This window comes from Malus domestica, chromosome 04, assembly GCF_042453785.1.
Source record: "Malus domestica chromosome 04, GDT2T_hap1".
NCBI lineage: Eukaryota > Viridiplantae > Streptophyta > Magnoliopsida > Rosales > Rosaceae > Malus > Malus domestica.
Genome location: NC_091664.1, coordinates 3,893,871 through 3,917,037, shown reverse-complemented (window position 1 = coordinate 3,917,037; position 23,167 = coordinate 3,893,871). Strand labels below are relative to the sequence as shown.

Sequence of the window (23,167 nt, the reverse complement as noted above, 5' to 3'; positions counted from 1 at the left end):
TAATCATATTAGATCTTAGTCGTTGGATTCAATAAATTTATAAATATAAAACTAAAAAAAACACACATATATGGTGGGCTAGCCCCACTAACCCAGGATAGATTTTTCAATGTGATCAGTACACAAGGTGGTACACCACGTGTCACTATACAAATGGTGAGATATGTGTGTTAAAAAGTTAAGAACTTAAAAAATACAATTTCCCACCACTTATATAAAAGTATTACTCGTGTTCTGGTCACAATGAAAATTTTCTCCTAACCCAAGGGGAATCCTGAGCTAAATTTGCCCCACAAATGAGTTTTGGGTTAAAACTCATATTTGCCCCATAGGTTGGAGCAAGTTCGGGAAGTTTAGTACCTAAAATTTGAGTTTCCCTCCAAGAGATTCAACCCAATATATGCAGCATGAGAGGACCATCACCCTGAAACCCATAAGACGAAAATACTCGAGCACATAGACTTTGTTTCACCTCTGCAAAAATCTAAGTTGGCTATCAAGGAAGCATTTAAGGTGCACTGGTACTCTCCCACTTGTGCATAGTTCTTTCTTTGTGATTTGAAGTAGCTTTGATAACTCATACAGTGTGTTTATGGGTATCAAAATGATTCTGAAACATTAAATATGAAACTAAATTAACGTGTATAAAAGTTATGGAAAACCCGAGCATTGTTGGGTCTGTTGGGTATATATGTTATGGAATGCAACTTCACTTGGTAGTTTATACAATTAGTTTTGTAATCAGATAGACTAATGTGTATAATAGAGTAAGACCAATGATAAACTGATTGGGTATTTGAATAATATGTGTATTAGACCAATTATATGTTATGTAAATTGTTTCTTATTATTCTAAATGTAAAACTTTAGTTTTAAGTAGGTTTGAAAATAAGCAGAAGGTGGGAATGGAGAGAGAGAAGCGAACGGAAAGAAAAAGCCAAGAAGAAATCGGAGAAGAAGGACCAGCCATGATGGACGCGTGGGCAAGCTGGGCAAACCCTTCATTTAACTGTGCAGCAAAGGGAAACAAACATGTGAAAAACATTTTCGTCAGATATTATTTGTGTTTAAATTTAAATAATAAAATCAAATGATTTCTGACCGCACGATACGCGATGAACGGTATGTGAGAATCCTTAATATCCCTACGAAATGTATAACGACCATCTGTCAGTGTCTCCGTCATCTTCTGATTTTCCTCCTCAGCGGAGAAGAAGGAAGGACTACCAAATCCCCGTTGTACGTCGTCGTTCTCTAAGGCATCGAAACCTTGGTCCTTCGAATTCGTGGTTTTCTGATTATTCCCGGCTCTACTCACGCGTACGGCAGCCTGAGCGCGCGGAGGTCTCGATTGATTCCATGGTCTAATTTTCCGCGAATCGCAATCCGACGGTGGCGATTGCGTCGGTGTAGAACCAATTGACGAAAGTGGATCTCTTCGATGCGTATTTTCGACGAGCCAGTTTGGAACGCAATGGCCCGATTAGTGGCAATGAAGCAGTCGCTTTATTCCAGGGCTCGGGTCTCCCCCAAACAGGTCTTGCGCAGGTACTCTCTCTATGGGTGCGTTTGTTGCGCCGGACTGTCTCGGACTGGACTAGCTGCCGGGACTAAGCTGGACTGGCTTAGATTGGACTAAGCTGGACTAATTTAGTGAAGCGTTTGGTGTAATGTCGGACTAAGAAGCAGGATAAGAAAAACAGTATTGTTCACCAGATTTGTGTTTGCTTAGACTAGGACTACAAATTTTTGTCATTGTGTAATAGAGTAATGCTACAAATCTCATGATATGGGTTAATTGGAGCATATTTTTACCATGTATATTATGAATCTTAAACAAAATTGACAATTGTTTTGTTTCTATTACCTGCTAATAGAATTGGGTTTAATTTGCAAACGTAGCTTGGTTTAAACTCTATCACCCAACAGAAGAAAAATAATAGTGCCCAATACATGCAACTTCAACAAATACAAGTACATAAGAAGATCTCCATAATTTAGAAAATCCTAGTTAACATTAGTTAACATTAGCCAAAATAGATCTCCATAATTTACAAAATGGCTAGTTAACATAAGCCAAAATACTAGTGCAAAGCTAAGTTATAAGCCATAACATAAGATTGTATGATTAATAAAATACATCCATGTTAACATTAATAAAATACATCCATGTTAACATTAGCCAAAATCCTCATCCGCTTGCGTTGTCGCTTAAAAGCCTTTGGACGAACACTTTCTTAGCCTTAGCCTTCCGTTTATGCTCCTCTTCTCTGCAACCAACAACCACAAAAAATTGCAATTCAGCATCAACCCCACACAATACAAAACATTCACATTGTAATATCATGGTTATAAACCAAGTACACACACACACACTGCATACATACATACACACACACACATTGCATACATACATACACACACACACACACACTGCATACACACACACACACACACACACTGCATACATACACACACACACACACACCGCATACACACACACACACACACACACACACACACCGCATACACACACACACACACACTGCATACACACACACACACTGCATACATACACACACACACACACTGCATACATACACACACACACACACTGCATACATACACACACACACACACCGCATACATACACACACACACACACACACTGCATACATACATACATACACACACACACTGCATACACACACACACACACACTGCATACATACACACACACACACTGCATACATACATACATACACACACACACTGCATACACACACACACACACACACACACACTGCATACATACACACACACACACACACATTGCATACATACACACTGCATACACACACACACACACACACTGCATACATACATACACACACACACACACACCGCATACATACACATACACACACACACTGCATACACACACACACACACACACTGCATACATACACACACACACACACCGCATACATACACACACACACACACACACACACACACACACACACACACACACACTGCATACATACATACACACACACACACACACACTGCATACATACATACACACACACACACACACACTGCATACATACATACACACACACACACCGCATACATACACATACACACACTGCATACACACACACACACACACACACACTGCATACATACACACACACACACACCGCATACATACACACACACACACATACACACACTGCATACATACATACACACACACACACACACTGCATACACACACACACACACTACATACATACACACACACACACTGCATACACACACACACACACTGCATACATACATACACACACACACACACTGCACACACACACACACACACACACACACTGCATACATACATACACACACACACACACACTGCACACACACACACACACACACACACACACACACACACACACACACACACACACTGCATACATACATACACACACACACACACACTGCATACACACACACACACACACACACACACACACTGCATACATACACACACACACACACTGCATACATACATACACACACACACACACACACACACACACACACACACTGCATACATACACACACACACACACACACCGCATACATACACACACACACACACACACACACACACACACACACTGCACACATACACACACACACACACACACACACACACACACACACCGCATACATACACACACACACACACACCGCATACATACACACACACACACACACACACACACACACACCGCATGCATACACACACACACACACCGCATACAATACAGAGCTCTGCAGAATAGCTTCTGTGATCAAACAATTTGATCTTCCCAGACAAATATCATGCAAGAAAACCAAGAACTGCAAATAAAACTGAAGTATTTCAGCACAAGGAATCAAACAACAACAAATTTCTGCATTTATTTACATAAGTGAGATTAAATGAACAATTGTAAAAAGCAATTGAAATAGAATCGGATGGATATGAATGGGAAAGTACAGCAGACCAAAACAAACAACTGAGCCCAGTGCACCAGGCTACTGCCATGGCAGCCATTGCAGAGTCATTGCAAAGTAGATACATAGACAAACAATTAATGAATTTGGCTCCAAGTTTTCAAATTTTATTTATTAATAATTTACCAAAAACAACACCCAAACTCCAAAGCTCTGCATCTGCATCTCAATTCTTTGTCTGTAATACTAGTTTTCTAATCAAAAGCCTTGCATATACATCAAATTGTGGACGTGATAGGAATAGACAAGAGCACCACATGTTGAGGCACACAATTCTTTGTCCTTAATACTAATTTTCTAATCAAAATTTGCACCATAATTATCATTTTACTTTCCTCATATAACACCTAATTACTGATATTAATATGAACAAATGTGCAGCCCCGTGCACCAGGCTACTGCCATTGCAAAGTATTGCAGAGTCATTGCAAATTACACAGACAAACAATTTGAACGATGCTAATAACCCACCAGCCTCGGACCACTTAGCTACTACTAATTTATGAAATTCAACCCAAATCAAAAACACCCAAAACCACAAAATTCAAGAAAACTAATATTATCTACAAAACTGACAATCTTTGATGTAAAAATTCCAAATTTTCAGAATTTTCAAACCCAAAACAATGAATCGATGAAAACCCAGTAATAATTTAACGATCTAGAACAAAATCGAAGAAATCAATCGTCAGATTTGAAATTTACCAGACCAAGAGTAGATGATGACGAGCAGGAGATAAGGGCGAGCAGTACGAGGATGCCAGTGCAGGAAGATGAGCGAGCAGACGAGGACGAACGACGATTCTCTCTCGAAGACGGGCTTAGCAATCCCGTGGTATTTGGGCGTCCTCAGTAAGAACTCCGAGCGAAGGAAATAGTCGGAGCGAGTGAGGGCTAATCTCATTAAACTTAGTCCCTCTGCCTACCAAACATGGGACTACACTAATAATTAGTGTAGTCCAGTCCAATGAAACTTAGTGAGCCCAAACAAACAGCCCCTATATGTATATGCTTGTATATATATTTTTATATGTGTAAGTGGATGTATATTGTAGTGTGTCTCGGGATTTATGCCGGTGGAAATGTGTTCGAAATCAGATTGATTTTGAATTTTTAGTCTAATTGTAGGAGGGTGTATTCAATTGAGAATTTGAGAGATTTTAATGGATTTATAAATCCATGGATTTTTATGGAGTTTAAGGGAGGTGTATTCAATTGGGATTTTAAAGGATTTTAATTCTTTTAATGAATCTAGGGGTATTCAATCAGGATTTTAAGTGATTCTCTGAAATTCTAGGTGTATTCAATTAGAATTTTAAAATAGTTTATTAAAATCCTTAGAAATCCAGGTGTATTCAATTAAGATTTTAAAGAAGTTTATAACATTCCAGATGTATTCAATTAGAAATTGATTTTAAAGAATTTGAGAAAGTTAAGGAATTAGAGGGAATTGGAGAGATTTCGTAGTGTATTTTAAGTATCCACAAATCTCACCTCTTCCCATGAGATTTCGAGGGAATTGAATCAAAATTTTATATGGAATCTCTACAAATCAATTAAACTCCATAAAAATCCATGGATTTATAAATCCATTAAAATCTCTCACATTCTCAATTGAATACACCCCCCATGTAAAATTTTGATTCAATTCCCTCAAAATCTCTTGGGATGTGAGATTTGTGGATGCTCAAAATACATTACGAAATCTCTCCAATTCCCTCTAATTCCCCAACTTTCTCAAATTCTTTAAAATCAAATTCTAATTGAATACACCTGGAATGTTATAAACTTCTTTAAAATTCTAATTGAATACATCCGGATTTCTAAGGATTTTCATAAACTATCTTAAAATCCTGATTGAATACACATTGAATTTTAGAGAATCACTTGAATTCCTGATTGAATGCCCGTAGATTCATTAAAAGAATTAAAATCCCTCAAAATCCTAATTGAATACACGCCCCGTAGTTGAAGTGGTTAATGTGAGCTCGGGATGTTGTAATTCGCTGATCTAAGCTGAGATTTTTGTTTCGTGTCGGGGCTGTTTGTTATTTTACCCGAGGGGTTTGAATTAGCCCCTCCCGATCGGAGTATAATGCAGACTTTAGAAATGTGTCATATGACCCAAGAATTGTTTATTACATTACAAGGGAAATGTTCTTGGGTCATGACCACATCGACAAATAGGTTATTGGAGCTGTATATTTGTTTTGCTGAAGGAATTTCCAAATCAAATGTTCTCAGTCTCTTTTTGTCACAGAAGTTTGGATATGTTCTAGTTTTTGTTTTGGACGAGGATCTGTTCTAGATTATATTGGTTGCTTATATTTATTGGCAGATTTGGGCACGTGCAGAGTTTGACAATGCCCTTAGAATTGTCACTTTGGCGCAAAGTAAGAGAACTTACGCCAGAAATGGTGAAGGCAGCATTATATGGCCCGGCTGCAGCTAGAATAAAATTTTATTTGTAATTGGGAGTAATTTTTTGCTGGCCAATTGACATACAAACGTCCATAAATACAATTAAATTGAGTCATGTCTGAATGTGCAATCTTGATTGATAGAATGACCACCCATCCATCATGCCACATTATCTTGAAAGAGAACATGTCGTTGTTGCATATGACATTTCGAGCTGATTGTGCAGGCATGAACACTGTCCATGGTTACAGTTATGCGCCTATATTGTATGACCACGAACATAACTCTCCGGAAGCTATAAGTTCCCCTACTCTTTATGATCTTGTTTACATCTGTCAGTGGTTTTAAAAACGGCTTTTTAACCGATGTTCCACTTACCAAAATTCAAGGGTCTGATGAGTCGGAGTCGTAGAACACTGATTTCCATTGGAGCGCAGGGAGAAACTCGCCTGGTGAGGGTTTTTGAACCCCTGTTTTACATAAATTTAAACACTCCAAATGTTCCATTGGCTCCAAGATCTCTGGGAAGTTTTCAAGTTTGGAGCACCTAGAGAGCTTGAGTTTCTCGAGATATTTCAACTTACAAATGCTCTTTGGGATACTTGAAAGCCTTTTGCAATCATCTAGTTCTAGTATTTTGAGAGCAGGGAGAAACTCGATTGATGAGTGTAGCTCTTGAACCGCCGTTTGACTTAAATTTAAAGACTTCAAATGTTCCATTGGCTCCAAGATCTCTGGGAAGTTTTCAAGTTCAAAGCAGCTGGAGAGATTGAGTTTCTCGAGATATTTCAACTTACAAATGCTCTTTGGGATGCTTGAAACCGCCGTTTGACTTAGATTTAAAGACTTCAAATGTTCCATTGGCTCCAAGATCTCTGGGAAGTTTTCAAGTTTCGAGCACCAAGAGAGATCGAGTTTCTTGAGATACTTCAACTTACAAATGCTCTTTGGGATACTTGAAAGCCTTTTGCAACCACATAGTTCTAGTATTTCGAGAGCAGGGAGAAACTCGATTGATGAGTGTAGCTCTTGAACCCATGTTCTACTTAAATTTAAGGACTTCAAATGTTCCATCGGCTCCAAGATCTTTGGGAAGTATTCAAGTTTAAAGCAGTCGGAGAGATCGAGTTCCTCGAGATATTTCAACTTACAAATGTTGGTAGGTAGACTCACAAGTCTCTTGCAACCAATCAATGATAATTTACTTATATGCCTAGGAGGCTCAGAAAACTTGGCAAGAGATTTGCACCAATCTAGATTAAAAGAACCAGAGATTTTCAGCTTACACATGTTGCTTGGAAGTTTCTCAAGGTCTCCGCAATCATTTATATTCAAGTAAGAAATTTTTTCGTTTGACCAAATTGATTGGGGCAATTCCTTTATACTACTCATAGATAAATCCAAGTATTTAATATTTCTTGGCATCTCTGGAAGATACTTAAGACTTGTGCAGCCATGAAGATCAAGATAAGTAAGCTTGTCAAGATCTTGAAAATACCAAGGAATTTCAACCAAACGTACACACCAAGAGAGATCGATCACTTGTAAGTTGACAAGTCTCTGTAACAAGAGTAGAGAGAAATATCAAGAATAAATATAATTTCTACACTTAAATTTTATACAAGAATTCGAATAGGCATATAATATACCTGGTCTTCTTTGTAGAGCTTTTTAACTCGGCCTTGTGGCACATGAAGCTCAACTAGATTTTCCGGCGAAAATTTTGACGGTAAAGATTCCAGTGGATATCCCCCCCAGTAGAGGTAACGAAGAGAATCGGGAAGGTCTATAGAAGCGGTGGATTTGCGGTCAAATATTTGAGAATTATCCACACTTAGCATTATTAGGTTTGGCATCAATTTGAAGTCTGCGCGTTCCAGTGGTTGCTTTTCACTCTTATTCCATTCAATAAATATGGCTTCAACGTTTGGAGTTTCCTGACAATAAGAACAAAGAATAAGAACAAAGTTTAAATGTAATTATTTTCAACATGTTAAGATGTAATGCTTATATGGAAAAAGAATTCAACAAAGTTATAGAATAATCTAGAGTATTTGCGATGGTAATGATGTACAAGTTTCTACTAAAATATCCAAGATAATTATAATAAAATAACAAAAACTACATAGACTTCCTAGCACAATAAAAATAGTAGTGTTATGCTTATCACTTATTTGTACTATTATTTGTACCATCTTTCTAATAGAGGTAGGGTCAGTCATTGCATGGGGTCTCATCTCTATTAGAGAGACAGTACAAATAATAGTATAAATAAATATTAAGAATAGCATTTTTGCAATAAAATTCAATAAAACTAATAATTTAAGAATTTTTCTTTTTATAAATAAGTGTTACTTTTATTGTGTTATCATCTAAAGTGTGCTATTTATTTTTTTCTTACAAAAGAAAAGAAAAAATTGAATGCATTTGGCTCTTACCTTGTCACTTTTCAGTACATGATAGATATCCTCTTTCGTGAGCAACCTATTCCGTTTACTGGGATCTTTAATACATTGTTCATGAATAATTGTCCTTCCCATTTCTTGTAGCAAATCGTGCATCTCTATGACTTTCCCTACCTGTCTTTTTGAATCAATTGATATGAGAGACCTATCACGGAGAATTCTAATTCCGGATGTCGCAAAGAATCCACGAACATCTAACATTCGTTTTACCTCATTCACTTCCTTCCCTCTATGAAAACATGCTATATCCAGAAATATGTCCTTCTCATTTTCTTCCAATCTATTATAACTTATTCTCAACACTTTCTGGATATCTGGTCTAGGAAATCGTTTCAATTTATTGAATTCATCTTCCCAGTCTTCTTTACTCTTGCAATTGAAGAACAAGGACCCCAGAACTGTAAGAGCTAAAGGAACGCCTCCGGCATAATCCACAATCTTTTTCGCCAACTCCTCATAATCTGTTCTACGAGTAGTGTTATTCTTGAAAGCATGCGAACAGAAGAGCTGAAGAGCGTAATCTGGTTTTAATACCTTAACCTCATAGATATTATCCTCTTTAACAGTGTGTGTAAGTGTGTCCCTATCTCTACTTGTGATAATGATTCTACTTCCAGTGCCATACCTAAGACGATCACCAGCTAAACGTTGCATTTGCATTGGACTACTCATATCATCAAGAACAATGAAGACCTTTGTGAGGCTGAGCCTATTTCGAATAGCAGGTGATTCTATGGATATACCTTCTTCCTTGAATATCTCACTTAGAAGTTGCTTTTGCAAGCGATCTTGTCCATCTGATCGTTCTGATTTCTCCCTGACATTTTTAAGGAAACAAGAAGCTTCGAATTTAGAAGAGAGTCTGTGAAATATAGTTTCAGCAAGGGTGGTCTTGCCAATACCACCCATGCCCCAAATACCAACAGTGATGCAAGCGTCCTTTGAGTAAATGCCCAGTCGCGATTCAATTTGCTGAATGCAACTTTCAATTCCAACCAGGCCCTCTAAACCACATGATGATTCACAATTCAAGTTTCTCCAAATATGATCGACAACATTCTTAATTAGATCTGCTTCCGTCCTGGCATATATATATATATATATATATATACACACACACACCGGTCAAAAAAGTTGTCATGTAAATAAAGAAATATGCTAAAAGTTTTAACATCGTATAGTTGTGCAAGAAAAGAAATCTTATGTATTCTCTCCTCAAAATAAAATTAAAGCAATATTAAAATAGAAATACATTTGTTTTCAGGCAAACAACAATACAACTAAGTAAGCTTGCATATTATGGCATTCAACCCACTATCTTTTTGAAGAAAATGAACTTGTCCCACTAATGAAATCGTTAACCCTAAAGAGAAATTAAATACGTTTAAATGAGCTACAACTAATTACATGAATAGCCAAGGAACAGGGCCATCCCTCCCCGAACCCACCAGAAAATGGCAATTTCGTAATTACCCTAGTCTAAAGTTGGGAGGGGTGGCATTGTATTATATAAGGAAAACTAATGAAAAATGTTTGAAAACTTTAAGTTTTAACGATAAGGACAAAATAAAAGGTAAAGTGAATAGTACCAATATTGACTTTTTAGTGTAAAAATGTGGTTTTTCGTTAAAATGAACAGTACCGAAAGCTTTTCGTTAAAGTTTCCTATCTAAGCTATAGGGCAATTTCAATTGGGAATTTTGATTTATTTACAGAATTTCCATCCTTTAAAAAAAAAATTCCTGTTCGCGGGGGGGGGGGGGAGGGGGGGTGATTGGTGCGTTTGGGCCTAACGTGGGCATTGTTCTGGGTGGTTAACGAGGAAGGCCTGATTCAATGTGCAAATGACCGTAATGCCCATCCAGATTTTAGATCCAACGGCCTGAGGTAAAAGGTGGGTAGGCAATTATCATTTTAGACTAGGGAGAGGTGCGGTTGCAGTCGGTGAGATGGAGGGACAGGTGTTTAGGTTTGGTGAGGAAAGTGTTACAGAGAGAGAAGGAGAGGGATCTGGATCCTCTCCTGCGCTAATGGAGAGGATTCTCCTGATCAGTTATCATGGATCGTTGAATTTTTATCCAACGGTTACAAACAGGGAATCCTTTTAAAATTATAATAATTATAGTTATCTAACGACACATGATAACTGGTCAGGAGGATCCTCTCCATTAGCTCAGGAGAGGATCCAAATCCGAAGGAGAGGAGGCGTGAACAGAGCCAAGTATGACCTGTTCCTATGAGATTTGCGATTCAGTAAGTGGGAGAGAGAGAGAGAGAGAGAGAGCTGTAGGGATTGTAGAGAGAGAAATAGAGAGGGATGAGTGGGTTGTGTTCACCTTTTCATTAGTTTAGGTTGCAACAGTACTCATTTGTATAAGATCGAATGTTTTGGGTGTTCAATTAAACGATCATAAATTTCACCAAACATGCTGCTTTATTGTACATGTAAAATTCCGTCCCCAAAATTTCATTATTAATTATGTATTAAATTATTTAATTCCGTATTTCGTATTTATATTATTTTTATTTTATTCTAATTCCGTCAATATTAGAGTTTGAATTGAATAATTACAAGGTATGAATTTTAGTAATTAATCTTTCAAAATTTGTAGACCTTTCGAGGTCACAATTAGTGTTTTCGAATCAAACTCAATTCCATGAGCGCGTGGGCGAAAGACGTTCACGAATTGGAGTGATAACGAAGAAGTTATGGACGTTAGAAGTTCGATTAAGGAAAAAAAATGTTTAATATATAACTAAAAGCTCCCATTAATTCGAGGGAGGGGAGAGAGAGTGATAGTGAGGTGACCAATCAGAGAAGAGAGGAGAGAACTCAACACGACCCATTCCCCCTTCGTGAATCGGCTCTTGACCCGAACCCTTTGCAATTTTTGACATGATTTTTGTCGATTTTTTTAGCTTTTCTCAACCTTCCACCACCACCAAACATCACCACGCCACTTTCCCTTCAATCTCCACACAAACACGACGAGATTAGGCCTCTGTTTCGTGAATTATTTCACTAACTGGTCCATGAGTATTTGACGACGATCGACTGTTTCTGAAGCTTGTTCCTTCGACCAACGCCACCAATAGATTGTCCTTGAACCTAGAAACAAGGCCCAAGCACTGGTTGGGGTGTCGGGGTTCGAAGAACACTCATTTTTGAGTTCTGATGGTCTAGGGTGATTTCAGGCCACTTTTCGGCCAAATTGGACCTCGGCCCAGGCGACGATAGTACGTGACGTCTTGATATTCGTGCTAAGGTGTGCTAACATGGACTCTAGGCACTAATTGTACATGTGATAGACTTGAATAGATTACGAGGAACCGGTGGGGGTAAAAGTGCAAAGATCAGAGACTTGGAGGGATTAGGTTTCCTCTTTATCCTTCCTTGTATTACGAGGAACCGGTGGGGGTAAAAGTGCAAATATCAGAGACTTGGAGGGATTAGGTTTCCCCTTTATCCTTCCTTGTATTATTTCTTTTGTGATTTATATTTTGAGCGTCTATGGGCATGTCTTGGCACTAGTGAGGGTTGTGTATTTTGAGAGTACATATTTGTATATATTTTGTGGGGGAGAGCCCACTATTATGTTTATTTTAAGGTATTAGTTCTAATATTTCATTTCGTATCTTTTACGTATGTTAAGTTGTCCCCTACGTACCTGTGTCATGTGTCGATCCTGAACATATGTCGAGATCGGGTGTGACAACCTTTGGTGGTATCAAAGCTTAGGTTTAGGTTCCCATACCTTAACCTTAGAGTGAGGAAACCTTAAGTAGGTTGGGTACTGGACCTTAATTAGGTCATGTGGATTCGTTTCTCAAATTTCTTGTAAATGCTTACATTGAATTCTTCTATGCACCATATATATTATGACGACCCCACATGGTGTTGTTTGGTTGCTTGGGGAGGATGTCCCCGACGAGGGCACTTCTGCTATTGATTAAGAGGCTAGCCACGATTATGATAGACCCAATGATGTTTTTCAGGCCATTGAGAACTTGACACAGTTGATGCAAGCTCACGTATGTGTGACTTCTAGTAAGGAGAAGTCTCTATATATAGAGTTTCATAATCATAAGCCACCTTTATTCGATGGTAGTACTGATCCGTGGGCGGTTGAGTCTTGGACCAATTAGATCTCAAGATTTTTCACCGTTATGCGATGCTTACCTGAGGAGCAGGTAGACATTTGCGGTGTGTATGTTAATAAACAGGCTTATGAGTGGTGGCAAATCACTCGTCCTTTTTTGGTAGCTGGAAGACCCTTAACTTGGGAGCGATTTCAAACTGCATTCTTTGAGCAGTATTTTCTAGAGTCATTTCGGGATGAGTTGGAGGCAGATTTTGCCACTATTGAGCAGGGCACCGACACAGTTGTTGATTATGTGGCCCGTTTTATTCGACTTTACTGTTTCTCTCAACACCTCCCTAAGGAAAAGAAAACAAAGAAACTTATTAGGGGATTCAAGCCTAGTATAAGGAATCTGTTATCTGTTTAGGGATTGCCTTCATTTTCTCAGGCGATCGATCGTGCACGCACATCAAAGCTTAAGAAGGAATTGAGGCACGAGTGAGTGAAGAGCAAAGGAAGAAGCCCCGGTCAGAGGGCCAGTAGTCTGATGCGTTTTCGGGTGGATCTCGAAGTTGCCAGAGATTCTTGTCTGGTGGTTCTTAAGGATTGTCACATGGAGGACATCAAAGTACTTCTTGTGGAGATTTCCAGGCTACTTCTAGAGGAAGTTTTCAGCATTTTACTGACGCAAGTCCTCAGAGTCGTTTTCGATGAGGTACTGATAACGCAAAGCCAGACTTCTTCTGAAAGGTGTTCAAAGAGTTATTTAAGAGGATCCCGAGACCAGCCACATAAGGCACTTCTATGGATTTGCATTCACTGCGGACGCCGACACTATGACGCATGTAGAGATGGTTCTAAGACTTGTACCAGTATGGCGAGATCGGTCACTATTTCGAGATTGCCCACAGACTACTGCTAACGGAGCTGGTAGACCCGCTGCTAGTGTTCGAGGCTCAGTAACACCTTCGCGCGTAGAGTATGCATTTTGGAGCACTTTCAGGCTCGGTCCAGCTGGGGATTGGGCATTAAATGACCAGACAACAAAGTGGCAGACAGCTTGGAAGAGGTTCTCAGCGAGTTGGGGCTCAGAGTAGTGGAGTTGGGACGTCTCAAGTGGGTTCTTAGCGAGTTGGCAAGGTTTGTGCACTATCCACTTTGGAGGCCGAGGCTGAGCCTAACACAATCACATGTATTATTCATCTTGATTCGCTCCCTGCTAGGCAATTTTTTTATCCTGGAGCCGAGAATTCCTTTATATCAAGTAGTTTTGTTTAGTCTTTGGGTAAACCCATTGAGACGATGGATGTGACATATTCTATTTCCTCTTTTTTTTCGAGGCCTTATATTGTTGACCAAGTAGTTTGATCTTGTGAGGCTCAGGTGGATCAAGGTGAAATGACAACATATTTGATGATTATTCCGATGCAAGATCTAGATGTCATTATAGGCATGGCTTACCTATCTATATATCGCACGAATTTCGATTGTTTTTAGAAAGTGGTAACCTTTCGACAACTTGACATACCTCAGTTTCAGTTTGTTGGAGTTCATAAACCTGTTCCACCACCAATAATGGTATTAGTTGCTAAGGCTAAATGACTCATGAGACACGGACGTCAGGGTTATTTGGCTCATGTCATAATTGTTGAGTAAGGAAATAGTGAGATTAATGCCATCCCAATAGTTAGAGAATTCCCTAACGTATTTCCTACAGAGTTACATGGCTTGCCTCCAGTAAGGGAGATTGAGTTCACTCTTGACCTTATGCCAGAGACAACACCTATTTCTAAGGCTCTGTATCATATGGCGCCTTTGGAACTTAGAAAGCTCAAAGCGCAATTACATAAATTATTGGATAAAGGTTTAATTCGACCCAGTGTTTCACCTTGGGGTGCTCCCATTCTCTTTGTGAAGAAAAAAGACATATCATGTGTTTGCGCATCGATTATCATGAGCTTAATAAGGATTTTGAGTGACAGTGCGAAATAAGTACCCTCAACCGAGGATTAATGACTTGTTTAACTAACTTCAAGGTGCTCAGTATTTTAGTAAGCTAGATTTGCGGATTGATTATCATCAATTGAGGATCCGAGATGAAGACATAGCGAAGACATCTTTTCGGACTTGCTATGGTGTGTTAGCGCAAACTCCATGCACTAATTGTACAAATGACAAGCCTGAGTAGGTTTACAAGGAGTCGGTGGGGGTAGCAGTGCAAAGATCAGAGATTTGAAGTGATTAGGTTGCCCCTTTTATCTTTCTGTGTATTATTTCTTTTGGAACTTAAATTTTGAGTGCCTATGGTCATGTCTTGGCCCTAATGAGGGTTGTGCATTTTGAGTGTATAGATTTGTATATATTTTGTGGGGGAGAGTCCAATAGCATGTTTATTTTGAGGTATTAGTTCTAGTATTTCATTTTGTACCTTGTATGTATGTTAAGATGTCCGTTATGTCTCTATGTCATGTGTCGATCCTGAACGTATGTCGAGATCGAGGCGTGATAATATATATATATATATATATATATATATATATATATATATTAGTTCATATTCTTTAGGAAGTACATACTCCAGAGTTGTAATTAGTTTCAGGTCAGTGGATTGTGATGGGTGGATCGAAATTGGAATTATTATATGTTTTATGGTTGCTTGCTTCAAATATGATAAGAGCAGTGACACAAAAAATGAAAACCCAGTCATTGGTTTACTTTTTCCTCCTTTCCGTTTACAAGTTGAGTTGGAAGGGTAATTGCTACTCATTTTCTAGATTTTTTTAAGATCTTATAAATCTTTTTCAACATTTATGCATATTTTTCTCCCAGTTTACAATTCAGCAAAAAATAAAAGTTTATATTTCCATTTACAATAGGATGAAAATAATCACATTAGTTAACTTTTATTCATACTTGGATGCAGATAATTGTGATAGAAAAGTTTATTGTGGTTAGCTTAATAGAAAATGTGATATGAACAATTCCAAAAGTCCACCTTCTTTTCATATGTACGCTTTAGCATATGTCAATTTTAATTATTCATGAGCAAAAGAAATTTTATTTTTCTCCTCCCGGTACACTTAAATTCGTACATCAACATATATTTGCTTTTAAAGTATATTATATATTAAATGCACTTGAGTATTCAATTGTTTTTAGCAATTAAGAGTCTCTCTTCAATAATTACACTTTTGTTCCATCATCTTAGCTAAAATATCTTTGATTTACATTAACAACTTCTATTTTTTAATTTGTAACATGGAAGCATACATATGAGGTCAAAAAAAAAATTCTCTATGTTGATCAAGTTCGAAAAAGCTGATTAGTATATGTGTAAAAATAATAGTAAATATGATTGTACATATATGTGCAGATAGAGTTGTTGTAAATATGTGTAAATAGAGTTGTTGTAATAAGTTCGAAAAGCTAATTGAACTGCATTCTACATCTGTTTCTTATGCAAAGACATTATATTTTGTGATTGCACCGTCTATTAAAATGTTCTATTTTGTTCCATTATTTACATTACATATTACTTTGATGTGATGTTGTTCTCTAAATTACAAGAAAAATTTCACTCTTCTTTATGATTTGATTTTAATTACATGACAAATTTTTCGACCCGCAGCAACGGGCAGACATGAAGTCTTGTTAAAGCCAAAATCTCCCCCAATTGCATTGTAGCAAAGCTACAGTGGCACCCCTCCCCAAGTTTAAAATAGAGTAACGCTTTACCAAATCTTAGCACAAATCAAAGAAAATTTATAATTCTATACTAGTTAAGGAATGAGTTACTTACCCGGGTTTGTTTGAATAATCAAACCCAGATAGATTGCCTGCAGTCGTCAAAGCATCCCTCCACTTGCGCACCTTATCAATATTGTCCTTGAAACGGTTTTCAAGTTGAGCAAATGCAACCGCATAACTCCCGTGTTGTTTTCGTACATCAGATGGATTGATGTCGTAGAATACAGGTATAGCCATCTGGCCATATCTTACCTTGCATTCGAGTATATGCACAAGCTCATCCAAACACCATGTGGAAGAAGCATAGTTTTGTGAGAAAATGATCACCGAAAGCGTGGATTTCTCGATTGCCTCTAGAAGGGCAGGTCCGATTTCTTCTCCCTTCTGAAGTCTGTAATCTATGTAGGTTTCAATTTTTTTCTGAAGTAAGGCAGCATGAAGATGGCTGGTAATACCAAGGCGGGTGTCCTCACCTCGGAAATTGATAAACACATCATAATTTTCCCGACGAGGGGGGATATTAGCTTCAATACCATCATGATCATCACCACCACCACCAGCAGCCGCAGCAGATGACGGAGAAAAAGTTAACGATTCAATACCATCATGATCATCGTCACCAGCAGCAGCAGGTGCAGCAGATGAAGGAGAAGAAAATGTTAACGATCTGCAGCAAATCTGCAAGATAGTCATGATGCACTCCATCTGTTTGTGTTTCTCTCAAGGAACTAACAATAGACTTGTAACTTGCGAGTAAAAAAGAAGTGAAAGCTGCGAGCGCTTGATAATATATCGAAGAAAGAGAAGGGGATATTTGAGATGAATGAGATTTATTAAGTTATTGAAAATTTTATGGTGCTCAGGCTTTCCCAGAAAATCATCGAAGAGAGGAAAAAGAAGAACCCCAACTAAAGCACCTTTACCTTCCGCGTACAAAGCTTCAACGTGTTCACGCATGAATAAAGACATAGTAAGGGAACATCATCATCAGTTCATACCTTTTTGTAAAGCTAGCTGACTACTCACAAGTCACAGTGCATGATAGTGGCAAACACACGGTAAGCCAATAGGCCCCCCCTTCCCGGCCTTACGTGCTTTATGTACAAACTTTGTTGCTTGATTTCATCTTTTCATCAGCAGAGCATCCAATGTAATCTGATCTCAACAAGGACTACCGTAGCATTTGGGTGACTTTGGTGCGCTATTAGTCCAGGATGCCACGATGGGTTGATGTAACATGGATGGGCATCATATCATTCAATTTGTATTGAGAAATTATATAGCAGCTTCATGCTCCAACTTGCAACAAACAATCACCAACACTAATGACAAGGTGCCAGGACGCAACAATCAATCACCAAAACTTGCAACAAACCACGAAATTATTTTCCATACATCATACACACGACTTTGTTTGTTTGTTTTTTTTTCTTCTCATAATCGATACGTACAGCCTTAGTATCTCTACAAATTCAATAATCACCAAAATGGGCCAGTAGCCAGCAATAGAATTCATAGCTTACTTTTTGTTTTTAGAAATAAGATTTACAGAGTAATTTATAATATATATATATATATATATTATTTCGATAATAAGCACTCTGTATTTTGTGTATCATTCATGCAGTGTTTGAAGAAGGTGATGGTTTAACCCATGCATCCTGGGTTTGAATCCCCCATTTCTTAAATTATTGGAATAATTTTGAATCCTTCTCCCTCCTCTTAATAATAATAAATTCTTTAAAAATAAAAAATAAAAGAATTCTTCACAATTTTGTGGACTGAAGCAATGTAAATTATTGGGTTTTTTAAGACAACTGCATTATGGTGAGGAAATTTGAGCAAATCACTCAATCGGCTACAATAAATTAGTATCAAATTCACTATCTTTCAAAGTCGGTCATAAAATTACGCACTTAAGCACCTACAAGTAGAGAAGAATATTACGCCATTTAGTACCACGGTCTAGTGGTATTCCTCTTTCACTTGTAAGTGAGAGGTCTTAGATTCGATTCTCGCCGAAGGCGAATTTGAATCATATTATTGCTAGCCCATTATGAGGCTTAACCCACCTCAACCCTCTTAGTGTAGATAATATCGTTTGCTAAAAATAAAAAACTACTATTTTTTTTTATAGTGATTAAATGAGAGAAAAAATAATTGTTAAGGCAAAACAACATTTTGCCAAATTAATTGAAAATGCCCAGGAAAAAGGGAAAGAAAAAAAAAACAGGATGCAACTCACCTTAAGATCATTCTATTCAAGAAAAATATGAAATTGAAATCTGAATGTCAAATTTGGAGACCTAGGATAGAAAATGAACTTTTTTTTTTCTTCCTCAATATGTGCCTTATCTTAATAGATGAACCATGCAAGTGAAAGACCTAATTGAGAAATGCTCCCATTGTGAGACATATTTAAGCTATTGAGAATTTCTCAATATGTGCCTTTTTTTCTTTCTCAATATGTGCCTTATCTCAATAGATGAACCATGCAAGTGAAAGACCTAATTGAGAAATGCTCCCATTGTGAGACATATTTAAGCTAATTGAGAAATTCTCAATATGTGCCTTATCTCAATAGATGAACCATGCAACTTTATTTTGTCGTAGTTCGATTCGGTTTCGCGGTTCTACGATTTTTATGCCCATTATGAAACTTAACCCACTTTTTCATCCTTTAATCCTTTAATCCTTTAATATAGATAATATCATTTCTTCAAGATAGTCATGATACACTCCTGTTTGTGTTTCTCTTAAAGAACTAACAATAGATAACTTGCGAATAAAAAAGAAGAGAAAGAAGCGAGCGGTTGATAATATATCAAAAGAAAGAGAACGGGATATTTGAGATGAATGAGATTGATTAAGTTATAAAAAAATTTATGGTGCTCAGACTTTCTTAGAAAATCATCAAAGAGAAGAAAGGAAAATGCCCCAACTCAAGCACCTTTACCTTCCGCAAACAAAAATTCAACGGGTTCACACATGAAGAAAGACATGTTGAGGGAACAACATCATCAGTTCATACCTTTTATTCAAGCTAGCTGACTAGTCACAAGTCAAGTGAATGGTAGTGGCACTTTTATTTAGGGGCCAGTTTTATTTAGAGTTTTATTTAGATATTATTTATGTTTAATTTTAAATAAAAAATTTAAAATACTTTTTAACTGCAAAATGTATGATGAACAGATAAGATTGATTGATCTCATATCATCAGGGTCGAACGTACTCTAGATTTGATGGACTTGTTTTGACCCTTAAATTCTTGAGTCAGCCTTATACTCTGGAAGAAACCAGAATACCCTCCAGCCCAGTTCAAGAATAAACATGTGGTAAGTTACTTCTTCAAAAGCAAAAGTAGCAAAAATATCTCATATCATCTCTTCTCATTTTTCTTCTTTGTATCCTTCATGCTGCCTACAAGATAGGGAGAATGAGAACAATCAGCCGGAACTCGAAATCAAACTTCTGATCTGGGACTGATTGCTTGGAGCTCTGATTGCTTACCTTGTCTGTCACATTTTTCGGCAGATCTCCTAGCTCGGCGACTTGGGGGACTCCTACTGCATGGTTTGTATCATGCTTGACTAAGCCTAAAACTACAAGTAAGCTTCAAGTGAAATTGATACATTACCTTATGCATCTCCACCGGTTAAAGATACCACATTTGGATGGAGGAAGAGTACTTCCAGAGAAGATGCCACATCTACCTATGAGACAGATAAGGCAAGTGAAGACGATAACACACTTCGGTACTTAGAAGTTTCATGATTACTCAACGGCTTGGATCTTGCAAGTCCCCAACCGATGAGCTTCCTTCACTCAGGAACTTAGGGGAGCACTGTTTGTACCATACTTGACCAATCCCGAAACTACTGAACACTGGTTAACATTATACAGTCAATGACCCATAAGAATTTCCCTCCAACCAGGAGGCCAATCACAGTGCAATACGTGTCGACATCAGAAGCCAATCACAATGCAACACGTGTCGCAGATTCATTTTTTAGGACACCCATTGCGAGGGCACAGAGGCAGACCCATAATAAAAGGATTTAGACCAAAAGAATCGAACCCCAACATAGTCATGGGCCCAATTTCAAGTGAGGGCTCGTCAGGAATAGGGAAATGTCCACCCAAAAGCAAGAGTGGGCCACGCTCCCCACATCCAAAGCCCTTCTTCCCACAACCTGATTTCCCGCTCGAAAAGTGATTGGTGAATTCAAAAAATCACAATGTGATCTAATTTGAGAATCCGCCCCCCCCCCATTAATCACGCCCACACTAACATCCATATTCCTCCATTGCTCTCTCAATTTTCATATGGAAAATTTTATTTAAACACATGTAACATCTTTTTACACTCAACTTAAATTTTAAATGTTAATTATCTTTTTTACCCTATTACACAATTACTATTAAGTATAAATGAAATTAATAATAAAACTCAAATTTATGAATAAACCCAAATTATAATTAGACCATACCATCATTTCTTGTTTATCCTAGTTTCATTCAGGCTAAAACCTTAATAGCTATTATAGAAAAGAAAAAAAAACATTTTTTTTAGGGTAAATTACATAGTAGCCCCTCAGGTTTGAGCTTTATTGCAATCTCATACAACATCTTTAAAACATTTCACTTTCATACCTCAAGTACTATTTTATTTCAATTTCATACAGCCGTTAGATTTTCCATCCATTGATCTGTTAAATGCTGACGTGGCTGCCATATATATGACACGTGGCTGCCAAATGTCTGCCACGTGGCAAATAAAATAATTTAAAAAAAAAAAAAAACATATTTGCCATTTTTTTTCCTCTTTCTTCTTCTTCTTCTCTCTCTTTCTTCTTCTTCTGGGTTCGGACCTTTTTTTTTTTTTTCTTCTTCTTCTCCCTCCTCCTTTTTCTTCTTCTCTTCTTCTTCTTCCTCCTTCTTCTGGGTTCAGTCCCTTTTTTTTTTTTTTTTCTCTTTCTTCTTCTTCTCTTTCTCTTTCTTCTTCTCTTTCTCTTTCTTCTTCTTCTGGGTTCGGACCTTCTTTTTTTTTTTTTCTTCTTCTTCTTCTTCTTCTCCCTCCTCCTCCTCTTTCTTCTTCTCTTCTTCTTCTTCCTCCTTCTTCTTCTGGGTTCGGTCCTTTTTTTTTTTTCTCTTTCTTCTTCTTCTGGGTTCGGACCTTCTTTTTTTTTTTTCTTCTTCTTCTTCTTCTTCTCCCTCCTCCTCCTCTTTCTTCTTCTCTTCTTCTTCTTCCTCCTTTTTCTGGGTTCGGTCCCTTTTTTTTTTTTCTTCTTCCTCTTCTTCTTCTTCTTCTTCTTCTTCCTCCTCCTCCTCCTCCTCTTTCTTCTTCTTCCTCCTTCTTCTGGGTTCGGACCCCTTTCTTTTTTCTTTTTTTCTTCTTCTTCTTCTTCTTCTTTCTCCTCCCTCCTCTTTCTTCTTCTTCTTCTCTTTCTCTTTCTTCTTCTTCTGGGTTCAGACCTTTTTTTTTTCTTCCAATTTCAGGTTTTTTTAAAAAAAATTAAAAAAGTATTTTTATTTTCCACGTGGCAGACATTTGGCAGCCATGTGTCATATATGTGGCAGCCACGTCAGCATTTAACAGATCCATGGATGAAAAATCTAACGGTTGTATGAAATTGAAATAAAATAGTACTTGAGGTATGAAAGTGAAATGTTTTAAAGATGTTGTATGAGATTGCAATAAAGCTCAAACCTGAGGGGCTACTATGTAATTTACCCTTTTTTTTATTGATGGATGGTGATTTTGAAGTTTTAAATCATCCAACTAAAGTATGACTCGATTTATGGATTTTTTGTTCGTTTGATTTCAATTTTTTTAGAGTTTAGAAGATGAGTATTTGGGTTTCAATTTATTTTTCATCAATCCCGCATAGTTTGTTAAACTTTCTAAATTGTTGCAAATACTCTCCTGGTCTCTCTCTACACCCAAAAACACTAAAAGGACTTGCAAACATTCCAAGGACTTTCGATTCCATTTGCTTTTTCTTTGGGTCAAATTTCATGCATTTTATATTATATTTCTATTGTTTTTCTTTGCTGCTGCCATCTCTTCCCTCCTCCCTCCTCCCTCCTCCCTCCCAAATTTCTGGGCAATTTCATTATCAGGATGTGACAATGGGTGAAATGGTAGGTAGTTAAAGGACAGCCATAGGCTGTATTAATGTGCATTGTAGGTGAACCCCTATAATGGTGTTGTTGCTTTGAGTCAATTACTTGGTACAGTTTTCATATGGAGCTTATAAGCTCTGTTCCTATACTATGTGTCACAAGTGACCCGTCTTTGCAATCGCATTCCACCATAATGGCCATCTCATGATGAAATTTGGGAAAGAGAAGAAAATTAAGCTTTGAGACTTGAGG

General features: G+C 37.7%; 1 protein-coding gene and 1 long non-coding RNA gene across 2 annotated transcripts; both read right to left on the bottom strand.

Moving 5' to 3' along the window:
• Positions 1–1,996: 1,996 nt before the first annotated feature.
• LOC139195233 (uncharacterized) lies at positions 1,997–4,997 on the bottom strand. The gene is made up of 2 exons (XR_011579904.1): positions 4,780–4,997; positions 1,997–2,270 (listed from the first exon to the last, which is right to left on the bottom strand). It is a non-coding gene; the product is annotated as an uncharacterized lncRNA (long non-coding RNA).
• A 1,506-nt stretch (positions 4,998–6,503) lies between these two features.
• LOC103435424 (disease resistance protein RPV1-like) lies at positions 6,504–18,082 on the bottom strand. The gene is made up of 4 exons (XM_070819906.1): positions 16,842–18,082; positions 8,934–10,041; positions 8,145–8,432; positions 6,504–8,055 (listed from the first exon to the last, which is right to left on the bottom strand). The coding sequence occupies exons 1-4, from the start codon at positions 17,492–17,494 to the stop codon at positions 6,880–6,882; spliced, it is 3,225 nt and encodes a 1,074-aa protein (XP_070676007.1). The 5' UTR covers positions 17,495–18,082; the 3' UTR covers positions 6,504–6,879.
• Between the last annotated feature and the right edge of the window lie 5,085 nt (positions 18,083–23,167).